The sequence below is a fragment of the Canis lupus genome, chromosome 22 (genome assembly GCF_048164855.1).
Source record: "Canis lupus baileyi chromosome 22, mCanLup2.hap1, whole genome shotgun sequence".
Classification (NCBI taxonomy): domain Eukaryota; kingdom Metazoa; phylum Chordata; class Mammalia; order Carnivora; family Canidae; genus Canis; species Canis lupus.
In genome coordinates this window covers 17,903,506-17,915,928 of record NC_132859.1, presented here as the reverse complement: position 1 = coordinate 17,915,928, position 12,423 = coordinate 17,903,506, and the positions used below count along the sequence as shown (strand labels likewise).

The 12,423-nt window shown below is 52.3% G+C and overlaps 1 protein-coding gene across 2 annotated transcripts in view; it reads left to right on the top strand.

Annotated features, from left to right (window-relative positions):
- Positions 1 to 2,449: 2,449 nt before the first annotated feature.
- Positions 2,450 to 12,423, top strand: part of ESYT3 (extended synaptotagmin 3) — a 50,742-nt gene continuing 40,768 nt past the window's right edge. For both annotated transcript variants that reach the window (XM_072792549.1, XM_072792548.1), the window contains exon 1: positions 2,450 to 2,928. In XM_072792549.1, coding sequence (XP_072648650.1) covers positions 2,614 to 2,928 — 315 coding nt within the window. In that variant the 5' untranslated portion in view covers positions 2,450 to 2,613. The remainder of the gene's footprint in view (positions 2,929 to 12,423) is intronic.

Below are 12,423 nucleotides of genomic sequence, written 5' to 3'. Positions count from 1 at the left end.
ATTTTTTTTGTGGGGGGGACACAATTTGACCCACAAGGGTAGCTAATAAATATATTGAACAAATGATCTAATGTTCTCTGAAGCACTGCTATAATTTAATGAACTCTCAAATGAATTCAGGGAAAAGGCTTCGGAAGGTATCGTTCTGCCCGTGTTTTGTGATGATCAAATGGTACATAAAATGTCTTTTTTCTGACAATAGTAACTAGAGTGTTCAGGTCAAGAGAACTAATGGCTCCAATGTTCTAGGCACAGATTCAACCTCAGGGGGGATAGGAAGTTTTAAGTGTCACATTCTCAATGTTCTTATATATCTAATTTACGAGAGTAATTTAATGGCATTATAAAGTTTAGAAAAGAAAATCAACCACCATCCCACTACCCTAATGTTCTTTGGGAAAAATTCAGGAGGGGAACTTTCCAGGTAGAGGAAACAGCAAATACAAAAGCCTTGGGGCAGGCATGAGCTTGGTGTGTTCAAGGAGCAGAGAAGGCAGCGCAGCTGAGGGTAGCAGCATTCCACAGGCTGATCCCAGTCTCTTGCTGGACATCTTTGTGGGTGTCCATCCAGTTCACGAACCAGCAACCTTCCTTTATCTAGTAATCCTCCTCCAAACAGCCTACTTTCCATACCCCCTCTGCAAGCATGCTAACCCACAAGGAGGATGTGGTGTGGACCTGGTGTCTGTGCAGAGGGGAGGAGATGATGGATACAATTGGGTCCTCTCTCCAAGTCATTTGGAATTGGGACAGGATAAGGGCCAAGCAGTCTCTGGAAAGTTCTGTGACCCTGGAAGCAGTGGAAAAGGTGCTCTCTACTTCAGCCAGAGGCAGTGGAGGCAGGTCAGTAGGAAGAGCAGCAGGGATTCAGAGCTGAGTCAACAGTCAGCTTGCTGATGCATCCATCCTGACAGCGGGCAGGATTCCTGCCTCTGGTTCCAGGGCACTTGCCCCTACCCCTATCATATGTTCTCAGTTCTTTAGCATAGGCTGATTTGGGTCAACCAGTAAGAGAAGTGTTTTGAGTAAGAGAATTCTGCGGTCAAATAATTTGGGAAACAGTGAGTTAAATAAAATGTAATAGCTTTTTATGTGCAGGACTTCGCAGAGCCTTTAATAGGATTGTGTACATCCAAAAAGGAACTCTCCAAATTAAAAACAAAAACAAGAAAATGCAAACCTCAAGTGAGCTGCATTTCCTACATTGATTTCTCAGGCTACACTGGGAAATAGTGTAACAGTGTTAGGCGGGGAGGCTTTCAGCTTCCATTTTGGCTCAGTCCTGGAAGGCTGAGGACGGTAGACGAGAGCCCAGCCTTTCTGACCAGGAACACGCCTGTTACTGAAAACGTTTTATCCAGTAAAGAAGGACAAGACCGGAGAGAGCACAATACCTGAAGGGACAGAAAGAGAATATAGTTAGTTATCCTCTGGTTGTTGTCCGTTGGGTCCAGCCTTTCAATGAAATTACTGAAAGCTCAGAATCATCCCAGTACGTTCGTCAACTCCAAAATCACTTCCACTAATGGATGTGCCCACTCCCGCGAGCCGCCGAAAGCGTATGCCCACTCACAAGACGATTTACCGTCGGCGTGTGGGGACTGAGAGTCCTCCGCCTTGATCATTCAGGAAAGATTAGAAGCCATGGGCTTCCCGACTGACCCCCAAGCACCCCAGGGCTTGCCCTTCATCTGTCCTGTGTTCACCCGTCACCCGCTGTGCTGGTCACTTGGGGTGGGAACTCGGGGTCTGACGATGCAGGGAATCCAGGTCCAAGCTGACACCCGACAGAGAGGGAATGCAGCGCAGAGGGCGTTGCGGGGACAATAGGGACCCTGCGCCTGGCTAGCTGGGGTCGGGGGCCAGGTCTCAGCTTTACGAGCCGGAGGAGGGGGCAGCGATGCCGGGCTCTAGGGGCGGAGTCAGGCCCACTGTGGGGTGCGGAGGCCCGGAGAGCCGGTCCGTGGCAGGCTCGGACGCCCAGCTCCCAGCCCATACTAGCCTGCCTACTGCAAACTGGGTGTAGGAAACAGGTTTTGTGTGATGTTTATCCATGGCAAGCATTCGTCCACACCCTCGGGGAGTCACGCCCCGCCTGGGGCGGCACCTAGAGCAACGAGCGCTCTACCTCTACCTCTACCGGGGCGTAGCACCTGCGCCCTCCGCTGACGCCTGCGCGCTAGGCCGGGTGGGGGGCGCCCAGGAGCGGGCTCCTCCGCAGAACCCGGCGACCCCCGCCCACGGCCCCGCCCCGATCCGCGGCCCCGCCCCGCCCCCGCGACCCCGCCCCTCCACGGGCCCGCCCCCCGCGACCCCCCGCCCCTCCAGGGCCCCGCCCCCCACCCGCGGCCCCGCCCCGGGGGCGGAGACGTCGGGAGCAGGGGGCCCGGCTGGGAGCCGAGCGCGGCGGCCGCGCCCCGAGTCCGCAGACCCAGCGCTCCCGGGCGGGGCGGCCTCGGAGCTGAGCGCCCGGAGCGCGGCGGCGGGTCCCGCAGGGCAGGTGCGGCGCGGCGGCTGGGCCCTCGCGCTTGGCGGGCCGATGTGCCCGCGTGTCGGGGCCTGTGGACCTGGGCTCAGGTGAAGCTCCGGGAAAGGGCGACACGGCGGGGCGAGATGGCGGACGAGCCCCGCGCCCCCGGCGCCCCGGGAGGCCAGCGCGCACCCCGCCCCGAGCCGCGCCTGTCCAGCCAGCTGCTGCCCGAGCTCTACACCTTCGTGGCCCGAGTGCTGTTCTACCTGGCTCCCGTCTACCTGGCCGGCTACCTGGGGCTCAGCATAACCTGGCTGCTGCTCGGCGCTCTGCTGTGGATGTGGTGGCGCAGGAACCGGCGCGGGAAGCTCGGGCGCCTGGCGGCCGCCTTCCAGTTCCTGGACAACGAGCGCCAGTTCATTAGCCGGGAGCTGCGGGGCCAGCACCTGCCGGCCTGGGTGAGCGGGGCCGGCCGGGACGCGACGGAGGTCGGAGGTGGGGCGGATGCTCTGGGAGGCCCGGAAGGCACCCGCGGTCCGCAGCCCCGCGACCCGCACCCCTGATGCCCGGCCAGGCGGCGCCCCCAGTCTCATCCCCGTCGCCGGCCCCGACAGCTCGGGGAGGGGGAACCTAGGCTTCACTGAAGGGCCCAGAGCCTGGGAGAAAAGTCACGGGCGGGCCGCACCCAGGAAAAAAAAACAAGGGCGTCTGGGGCTTTGCAAAGTTACCCGGGAGGGAAGCAGGAGGCATTTATTCCACCCGCCTGTTGATTCACAGGAAGAACGTGGGGCGCAGGACTAATCCGCAAACGCAGCAATGATAGAAACTGCAGACTAGTTGCCTCAGCAGAGGTCGGGATAGACAGAGGGGACCCGGGCTAGAGATGGGGTGGGAGGCTGGATCCCCAGCTTCTCTTCCTCCCTCAGCCTGGCAGGGATGCTCAGACGTGCCCAGACACGTAAACACATTCACACTCTACAACTACAGACCTATCTCCTCCGGCTGTGAAATGGCCAGGACCGTGGTTTCTTAAATGCTTCTGGCCCTGAGAATCACCTGGTCCACTTAACAAAAATAAGTTCTTAGCCCCACCTCACAACTCCCAGGTGGAACTGAGGCACCTAGGTGAATCGGGGATGAGATGAATTTGGGAAACACAGGCAAGTCCCAATAGGCATTGCATCCAAGATTTGGTCTGTGCCAAAACTACACTTCTGGGTGCTTCTCTGATTCTTCCAGATATACTCAGGCCCACGGGGGGGGGGGATGTCATCAAGTGTCAGCATGGTTTGCTTCTTCTGAGGCTTCTCGTTGGTTTGTAGATGCCTATCTCCACCATGTCTTTATATGGTCTTCCCTCTCTACATGTCTCTGTGTCCAAATTTCCCCTTCTTATAAAGTCAACAGATTGGGTTAGGGCCCATCCTAATGACCTCATTTTAACTTAATTACCTATTTAAAGGCCTTACTTCTAAAAACAGTCACATTCTAGGGTGCAGGGGTGGTAGGATTTCAACATACAAGTTTGGGGAATATGGTTCACCTCGTAATACTGATATTTAACATATAGATTGACAGTTCAGTTTTATAAATTGGTTTTTATATATTGAGGATGAGGGAGCCAAAGCCTTCTGCTAAGGGTGCAAATTAAAAAAGCACAATGACAACTTTCCTAGGGTAGCAGCCATGGGAACAGTATTTGGGGCTCACCTCTCAAACTTGGTTTTCCTGATTATTCTTTGGGGGCTTATCCTGAAAGATCTGGATCCATAGAGTAGACCTGAACCTATCCACACTCCTTGCTCATTGTTGAGGGAGTCTTGGATGCCTGTCAGACCTCTGTTGGGACCCCATGGTGGCTTCAATCCATGAGGGTGGGCTGTGAGGCCTCACCAAGTGACAGCCCTCCCTTTCTGGCCCTTGTGGTATTAGGGATGGAATAAGCAATGTTTCTGAAATGGAGGCAAGAATCAGATCCTATAGTGGCATTGACATGCCCCAACCACCACCACCTGCCCCCATGCATGCAAACACCAGGAGCAACATGAAATTAGCCAACAGGTTGTTCAGCCTGATGGGTAAGACAACACAAGAAGCTGCCTCACCTCACACACCGTACCCCAGGCCTGACCCAGCTGGGTAAAGGGACACACCGAGGAAGGTGATGGCGTCTCTCCTACCAAGAGGACAGCTGGGGGCAGGAAGTAGATGTATATAGGTAATTGCCATGGAGGTCTCCGAGGAGCCAGAGATAAAGAGTCTCAACAAGGTCCAGTGAGGGGTCGAAAGTATGGAGTAAAGGACATCCTGCTTGATTTCCATCTCAGATTTCACCAGACCATAGCCTCCCACTTCCTTGGCAGAGTCCTGGGAGGGACCTGGCCTCAGCTTGCATTCTCCAGATTCTCCTGGCTGGCTTAAGTGGCCAGTTTGGTGGGCCAGGCCTGGATTGCCTTTTGGATTGAGGCAGTGGTGCTACAAAGCTGGAGGAGGCTTTTGAGCACAGTGTGGCCAGTATATAAGGGAGCACCATGTGGTTTGGTTTGGCTCAAGTGTATGGTAGGGACCTGATGAACAAGGAGCCAAATAGAGGGGGGCTTGATGGAGCTTGGGCCTGATTCTGAAGGCTGCAAAGAGCCTTCCTTGGAAGGCTTCCTGTGGAAGGCTTTGGAAAGATCCTATAATAAGCAGCATGGTGGGGGAGAGGGGAGGGGAGAGGAAAGCTGGAAAGACCAGATGAGAAATTGATTTAAGCCAAGATGGTGGTAGTGGGGTCAGGGGAGGGGGATGAGAGACGTGTAAGAGCGGGACTCTGGGTGTTTGGTGGCCTCTAGATTAGTGTGAGATCCAGGAATCTTCCAGGGTGTTTTCTGATCTGGGGAGCTAGACATCAGAATGAGAAGCAGGTCTGGGGAGGTTGGTTGTGTGAACACCTAGAGCGAGCAACTAGATGCAAATGTGGGCTTTTCGCCTTGCCTCGTGAAAGCTGCCAAGCCAGAGAATGATGCCGAAAACCTGGAAGCCACTTGATTGAATATTCTTCTGATCTTGTCCCTGTCTTTCGAGGAACACATACAGAGACGTGGCTCTAGGTGTGGTGGGGGCAGCATGACTCTTGCCCACGGTTTTAGATCATGAGTGTCTTTATCCTTACACAGACCTTTTGGTGTGTCTTTGTCCCTGTTTTGAGAACTGATTTCCTTGCATGGAAGTGGGGTCTATGACTTATGACCTCCTTTGGTATCAAGAAATATTTTTACAAGTTAACGGCAAATCAGCAGTTGGCAGGGAGGGGTGGGGTTAAAGAAAATTGAGGGTCTTGGCTTCCACCCTTGGGCACAGTCACGCAAGTCATCCCCTCCACAGCAGCACCCAGGGAGGGGGATGTGGGGAATCCAGCCTGCATGCTGCATAGACAGGGCATCTTGTTCTAATTTGCACCAAGCCCCCGTGAGGGGGTGGAGGCCCGGGCCAAGCTGAGCTGGAGCAAGTCTCCCCTGGCAGGCCACTGCTAGTTCTTTTTTTTAAAGATTTATTTATTCACAAGAGACACAGAGGCAGGAACATAGGCAGAGGGAGAAGCGGGCTCCCTGTGGGGAGCCCAATGTGGGACTTGATCCCAGGACCCCGGGATCACAACCTGAGCCAAAGGCAGACACTCAACCACTGAGCCACCCAGGCGTCCCGTCATTGCTAGTTCTCATTGGAGCAAAGACTCCTCAACACCTCGCTCCACCCTGCTGCCTCCAGGTGATCATTGGTATTCCTATCCTTCGCTGAGCCTCAGTGTCCCCACCTGTAAAAGGAGGTTGTTTCTGGTCAAAATTCACACAGCCCTGCCTTTCCTTTGGTTCCCTTCTATGGAAGAGATAGCTGGAAGAAAGGGTTCCTCACAAGTAAAGAAGCCGTGGATGCTCTTATCTGGTGAACGTGGCCTGGCCACTTGGAGAGAACAGGCCAAGCTGCCCTCGCTGCTCATGCTCTCACTGGAGCAGTAGCTGCCACTTGCTGCTCATGGGCGAATGTTTGGTGTGTGTGAATGGATTTTGATATATTTTTATATAAATCTTGCACACAGTTCTTAGATATATTTTTCAAGGCATAAAGAGCCTCTTCCATCAGCCCCCCTCACCAGGGCTGGGGACTGTGGATAGCATAGTGACCAAAGTGGAGTCCTTGCTGCCCCAGAGCTGGAGAAAGCCCAGCCCCACCACTCCTCTGGCCGCAGCTTGGGAGGTCGGTTCTGCAGGCCGCGCTGGTGGGCCGTGAGCTGCTGGTGGAGAGGAGGCCCGCGTGCACACTCAGCGGGGCTGGCGCTGCATCCTCAGTCTCCCAGGCCTTCTAATGCCACCTTTCCCCAGAATGACACTCATCACCAAGTGTCTCGCCAGCAAACATGTCTGTGGTCTCAGGTCTAGCCGGGCTTGCTCTCCAGCCAGCTGATAGCAATCAGTTGGCAGCTCTGTTAGGGACAATTAACCCTGTGTATCTGCTGGGATGGGGCTGGGGGCGGGGGCCGATGTGATGTGGTGGCAGGTGCGGACTTGGAGTCTGACGCTCATTCACTGGGGAGCCTTGAGAAGGTCCCCTGGATCCCTGATTCCCCTCTGAAAATGGCAAGGCTTTAGGAGAGGCCCTGTGGAGTCTTCTTAGCTGTTGGAGTCTGCTATCATTAATCAGAAAAGGTTGGCTTTTCCGAAGTGCCTCAGGCCCACAGGACCCTGTTCGGTGGCATTTCTTGGCTGCCCATCATCTAAATGGGTGCGCCCTGGGGACATCAGCTAGGCAAGCACCAGGGTTAAGTGAACTGTTCACGCAAAGCAGTGCGCATCCCAGGGCTCCCAGCAGTGTCCCCGGGATGGTCCCCTCCGACCCTCCCTGCCAGCCATTCAGGCCGAGGACCAGGGTTGAGGGCTTTGCTTTCCTGGGGCTGAGTCTGGCATTCCTCCCGTGGGTGGAGCGTGGAGCAGCAGTCAGCCAGCGCCCAGGCTCTTGTGGTCTGTCCTGTACTGACACTTTTGTTAATTAGAGGAAGTAAATGCAATGACAGCGCTGAGCTGGCCGCTCAAATTAGTTCAGTTCTTGGAGCCGGAGCCGTGGGACCTGGTCTTAAACATCTGCTTGGAGTTAGGGGACTTCTTGTGAGGTCCCCGCAGCCCTGGGAGGTCATGCGAATGGCTTGAGGTCAGGCTTGTCCTCAGGAAGGAAGAAGCAGAGCACGTTTTAGTCGTGCCCCTTGGGTCTCTGCCCCATGTCTTAGTGATGCTTCATGGACTGACAATGTCTTAGGCCAGGATTGGGCAAGAAGAGGGACGGAATATGGGCGTCTGCCCCTCCAGGCCCAACCCAAGGATCTTAGGCATCCGTGTGTTCATTCCTGTACTCTGTCAGGAAACATCTGTCGAGGGTTTGTGATGTGTCAGGCACAGTGCTGCAAGCTGGCTGATGCTGTGAGTGCCACACGGTCCCGCCCTCAAGGAACCCCTGGTCTACATGGGGAGTCAGACCTGCTAGAACACCCTTTCCTGACACAGTGTGATCAGTCCTACGAGGTGGCAGTGCAAGACCCTGGGAAAGCCTGGGGGAGGGGGCTGGTCCAGGCTGGAAGTGGCCCACGAAGTGACACTTCTGGTGTTGCTGGCTGTGGGAGGGGGTGGGGACTCTGGGCAGGTTTGGTCACTTGAGCTCATAATCTCATTCTGGGGTGAGCAGCTTCTGGGCTTCAGGGGACAGCAATTTATGATGCTCGAGCTCTCACAAGACAGCCCATTGCATTAGGGATGAGGGGTGGAATTTTGCTTCAACAGAAATGTCCACAGCAAAGTACCTCTGCAAGCTAAGTACCTGAGGACCTTAGTAATAGTGGGGGTGGGTTGAGGGGCATGTGGTAGACAAGGCCCAGGAAGGTGACAGTTACTGTCACACTCTACTTTTTTTAAAATATTTTTTCTCTTTTTTTTAATAATTTATTTTTTATTGGTGTTCAATTTGCCAACATACAGAATAATACCCAGTGCTCATCCCGTCAAGTGCCCCCCTCAGTGCCCGTCACCCATTCACTCCCACCCCCCGCCCTCCTCCCCTTCTACCACCCCTAGTTCGTTTCCCAGAGTTCGCAGTCTTTACGTTCTGTCTCCCTTTCTGGTATTTCCCACGCATTTCTTCTCCCTTCCCTTCTATTCCCTTTCACTATTATTTATATTCCCCAAATGAATGAGAACATATAATGTTTGTCCTTCTCCGACTGACTGACTTCACTCAGCATAATACCCTCCAGTTCCATCCACGTTGAAGCAAATGGTGGGTATTTGTCATTTCCAATGGCTGAGGAATATTCCATTGTATACAGAGACCACATCTTCTTTATTCATATATTCCTGAGAGACACAGGGAGAGGGGCAGAGACATAGGCAGAGGGAGAAGCAGGCTCCCTGCGGGGAGCCTGATGTGGGACTCGATCCCAGGACCCCGGAATCACGACCTGAGTCAAAGGCAGATACTCAACCACTGAGCCACGCAGGCATCCCTGTCTCACTCTTCTTTCATGGCCACCTGTGCAGTGGGCAGGAAGAGTGGAGAGCTGATCGCCAGCTTCCATCGGCCTCCGGTCCACGGCAGGTTGAGCTAGCGCTTCAGTGGGAAATGTCCCCAGTCACTCTGGTGTGAGCTGCCCCCTGGAGGCCACAACCCAGCTACACAGAGGAGAGGGGGTGGGGAACTGGGGCTCAGCCTGCCCTCTCTCTGTCCTGACCCCTTACCCCTCCATTCAGAGTTACTTCGGGGAGAGATCCAGGGAAGCCTAGAGCTTCTAGCCCCAGTGTGTTCACATGTGCTTGAGGAAAGTGATTCCTCTCTTCCTCCCCCTTTACTGCAAATAGTGAAGAGTTAAGGTATTTCCTGCTCCAGTGGAAACTGTTAAAGGGAGAAGCCCCACTTTCTTCACCCTGCCTTCCAAGCCAGGCCACACGGGGAGTCAGGGCCCAGCTCCTGCAAGCTGTCTGTCTCAGGGAGCGTGGGGTGGCCTGGCCGCTCCCGCCCGAGAAGCCCCATCACAGTATGCCAGGAGTCCTCTCGATGCTCACAATAAAAAAATAGGGAACTTCTCAGGGACACAGGATGTTTCAAAACTCCAGAGTCACCCACTCCATTCTTTGGCCCATGTCGTGTTTACTTTTTTAAGTCTCTGGTTATAAATTGGTTTAAAATCTGTTTTTTCTGGTTATAAAGGTGAAAGTAGTCCCATTGTAGAATATTTGGAAATGGCCTAAAAGAATTAGAACACTGTTTATAGTCCTTCCACACAGAAATACGTCATTCTATTTGCGTATACTTCTTTTCTATTGAAGATGTATGAAAACTGTTTTTATTTACTTTATTTATTTATTTATTTATTTATTTATTTATTTATTTATTTACAAGAGACACAGACAAAGAGAGGCAGAGATATCTCATAGGCAGAAGGAGAAGCAGACTCCCTGCAGGGAGCCCAATGCAAGAATTCATCCTGGGACCCCAGGATCACAACCTGAGCCGAAGGCAGGCGCTCAACTACTGAGCCACCCAGGCATCCCTGAAAACAGTTTTTAAAAAACTTGTACCCTTTTCCCCCTGTTTTTTTTCTATTATTAGCATTATATTATAAACATTCTCCAAAAAAAACCTGTTTAAGGATTACAATATCCTTAATATGAATATACCCTACACTGCTGAACCATTTCGTTAGCTTTGATTATCTGCTATTTCCAAGCTTGTCCTCCTTACGGGCTAGCTGAGGCAGGCAGTGTTTCCTGGATCTGTCTGGAATTTGTCCCTCTGCCTTACCAGACTGACTCTCTTGATCAACTTCCAGTGCAAGCTCAGGCCCCCACAGCACCTGGAGCCTGTGTCACACCCCACTTCCTTCATGGGCTTGCACCTGCCTATTCTTGTGTCTGACTTTTCCTCCAGACTGAATGCTCTTCTAGGGCAAGGTGCATTTCCTGCTCCATGTCTGTACCCACATTTCCTTGCTCGCTGCCCAGTACATAGGAGGCTCTCAGGAAAAGTCTGTTCCAGGAACACTACAGCGAATGCTGCAGGAACCTTAGTCCGTGTTTCTCAAGTTTCTTACTGTGGATTCCTACATGTTAAACTCCTATGTCAAAGCTTAGAACACCTTGTGCCCCCCAGTGGCTCAGTCGGTTAAGCATCTGCCTTCAGCTCAGGTCATGATCTCAGATCCTGGGATTGAGCCCCCCACGTCGGGCTCCCTGCTCAGTGAGGAATCTGCTTCTCCCTCTCCCTCTGCTCCCCTCCCTGCTCATGTTCATGCTCTCTTTCTCTCAAGTAAATGAAATCTTAAAAAAAAAAAAAAAAAAAAAAGCTTAGGGACACCATAAAGATTCTCATTCCCACTTCACTGTGGCCTTATCAGCATCGGGAATTTCACTTTTTGGTCTCTTAAGGCTTCCATCATTTTATTACAGTTTGCAATAATTGCATTTTTTTACAAATTAAAGGTTTATGGGAACCCTGCATCGAGCAAGTCTATATGTGCATTTTCCCAACAGCATTTGCTCACTTTCCGTCCCTGTGTCACATTGTGGTAACCCTTGCAGTATTTCAAATTTTTTCATCATTATTCTATTTGGTGATCTGTGATTAGTGAGTATGACTCCCTGAAAGCTCAGGTGATGGTTAACATTTTTTAGCCATAAAGCATTTTTTAATTATGTACTATTGCACACCTAATAGACTACAGTGTGGTGTAAACCTAGCTTTTATATGGGAAACTGAAAAATTCATTTGACTTGTTTTAAATGAATATTATTGTAATATTGTATAGTCACTTCATCACAGTGGTCTCGAACCAAACCTGCAGTATCTCTGAGGTATACCCATACTAGTTTGATAAGCAAGAAGATATGTTTTTTCACCTTGGGGCATGACCAAACCTAACTGTTGGACTGCATTCTCTGCTGATTCACCATTACACTCAGGTCTCCTTGAAAAACACACCCATGTGGACAGCTTGGGGCAGCCCCTCCATGCTCCAAGCCCTTGTTCCTCAGCAAAGGGTGACAGGCTCCTGGCACCAGGATTCTTGTCACCAGTGACTACCTTTGCAGTTTTATCTGCTCGGTGTCCTCCTTCTACTGGCTCCTGTTAACTTGGGCCAGGCTGCAAGCTGGGTGCATTGTTCAAGAGCCTATGGATTCTAGAACAGCATTAGATGGAATTTCAAGTTGGCCAAATAACTTTTTCCTTTAAAGCACTTTTAGCCGGGTAATTTTAAGCAGAATAGTGGGCAGATTTAAAAGCAGTTTTTATGGTTAAATGTGTACCTCTCAAGAACAGAGAGAAAAATGGGTCAAAGTCTGTACTTAACCAGGAAAAAAGTATATGAAATGAGGGACCATTTTCCAGTAGAGGAGGAACCACTAAATAGGCACCATGGAGTAGGGACCAGTCTCCAAAGACAGGAGCTGGCCTGAAGCTCCATGTGGCCTCCCTGTGGCAGGACATCCCTGTGGAGCCCTGGAATGAGGGGGTCCTCTCTTCTTTGAGCATGGGAGGCAGTTGGCATCAGTTTGAGTCCGTATGTGTGTGAGTGTAAGGATGCACACCAGAGCAGAGAAGAACCAGGAGGCTTTTTCCCCAGCAAAGAAGGTATCATTGTGTGGACGTGTGATTCTGTGGCTGTGTCTGTGTAGTTCTCAGGGCACGGGTCTCAGGTCTTCGGGGTACAAAGAGACACACAGACCCTCCTGTGACAGGGAGTGAGCCAGGTTCGCCTGGTGACAGGCAGGTCCTTGAAGTGAAGCTGGCCGATCCCGCCGCCTCATGAGAGGGTCTGGTGCCCACAGCTGCTGTCCAGGCCTCCCAGCCTGGGGGCCTGCCCAGGGCCCTGCCCAGGCTCTGGCACTGATTGGGGTGGCCATCTCTCTGGCTCCATTTCCTCACTGCTGTGGGAT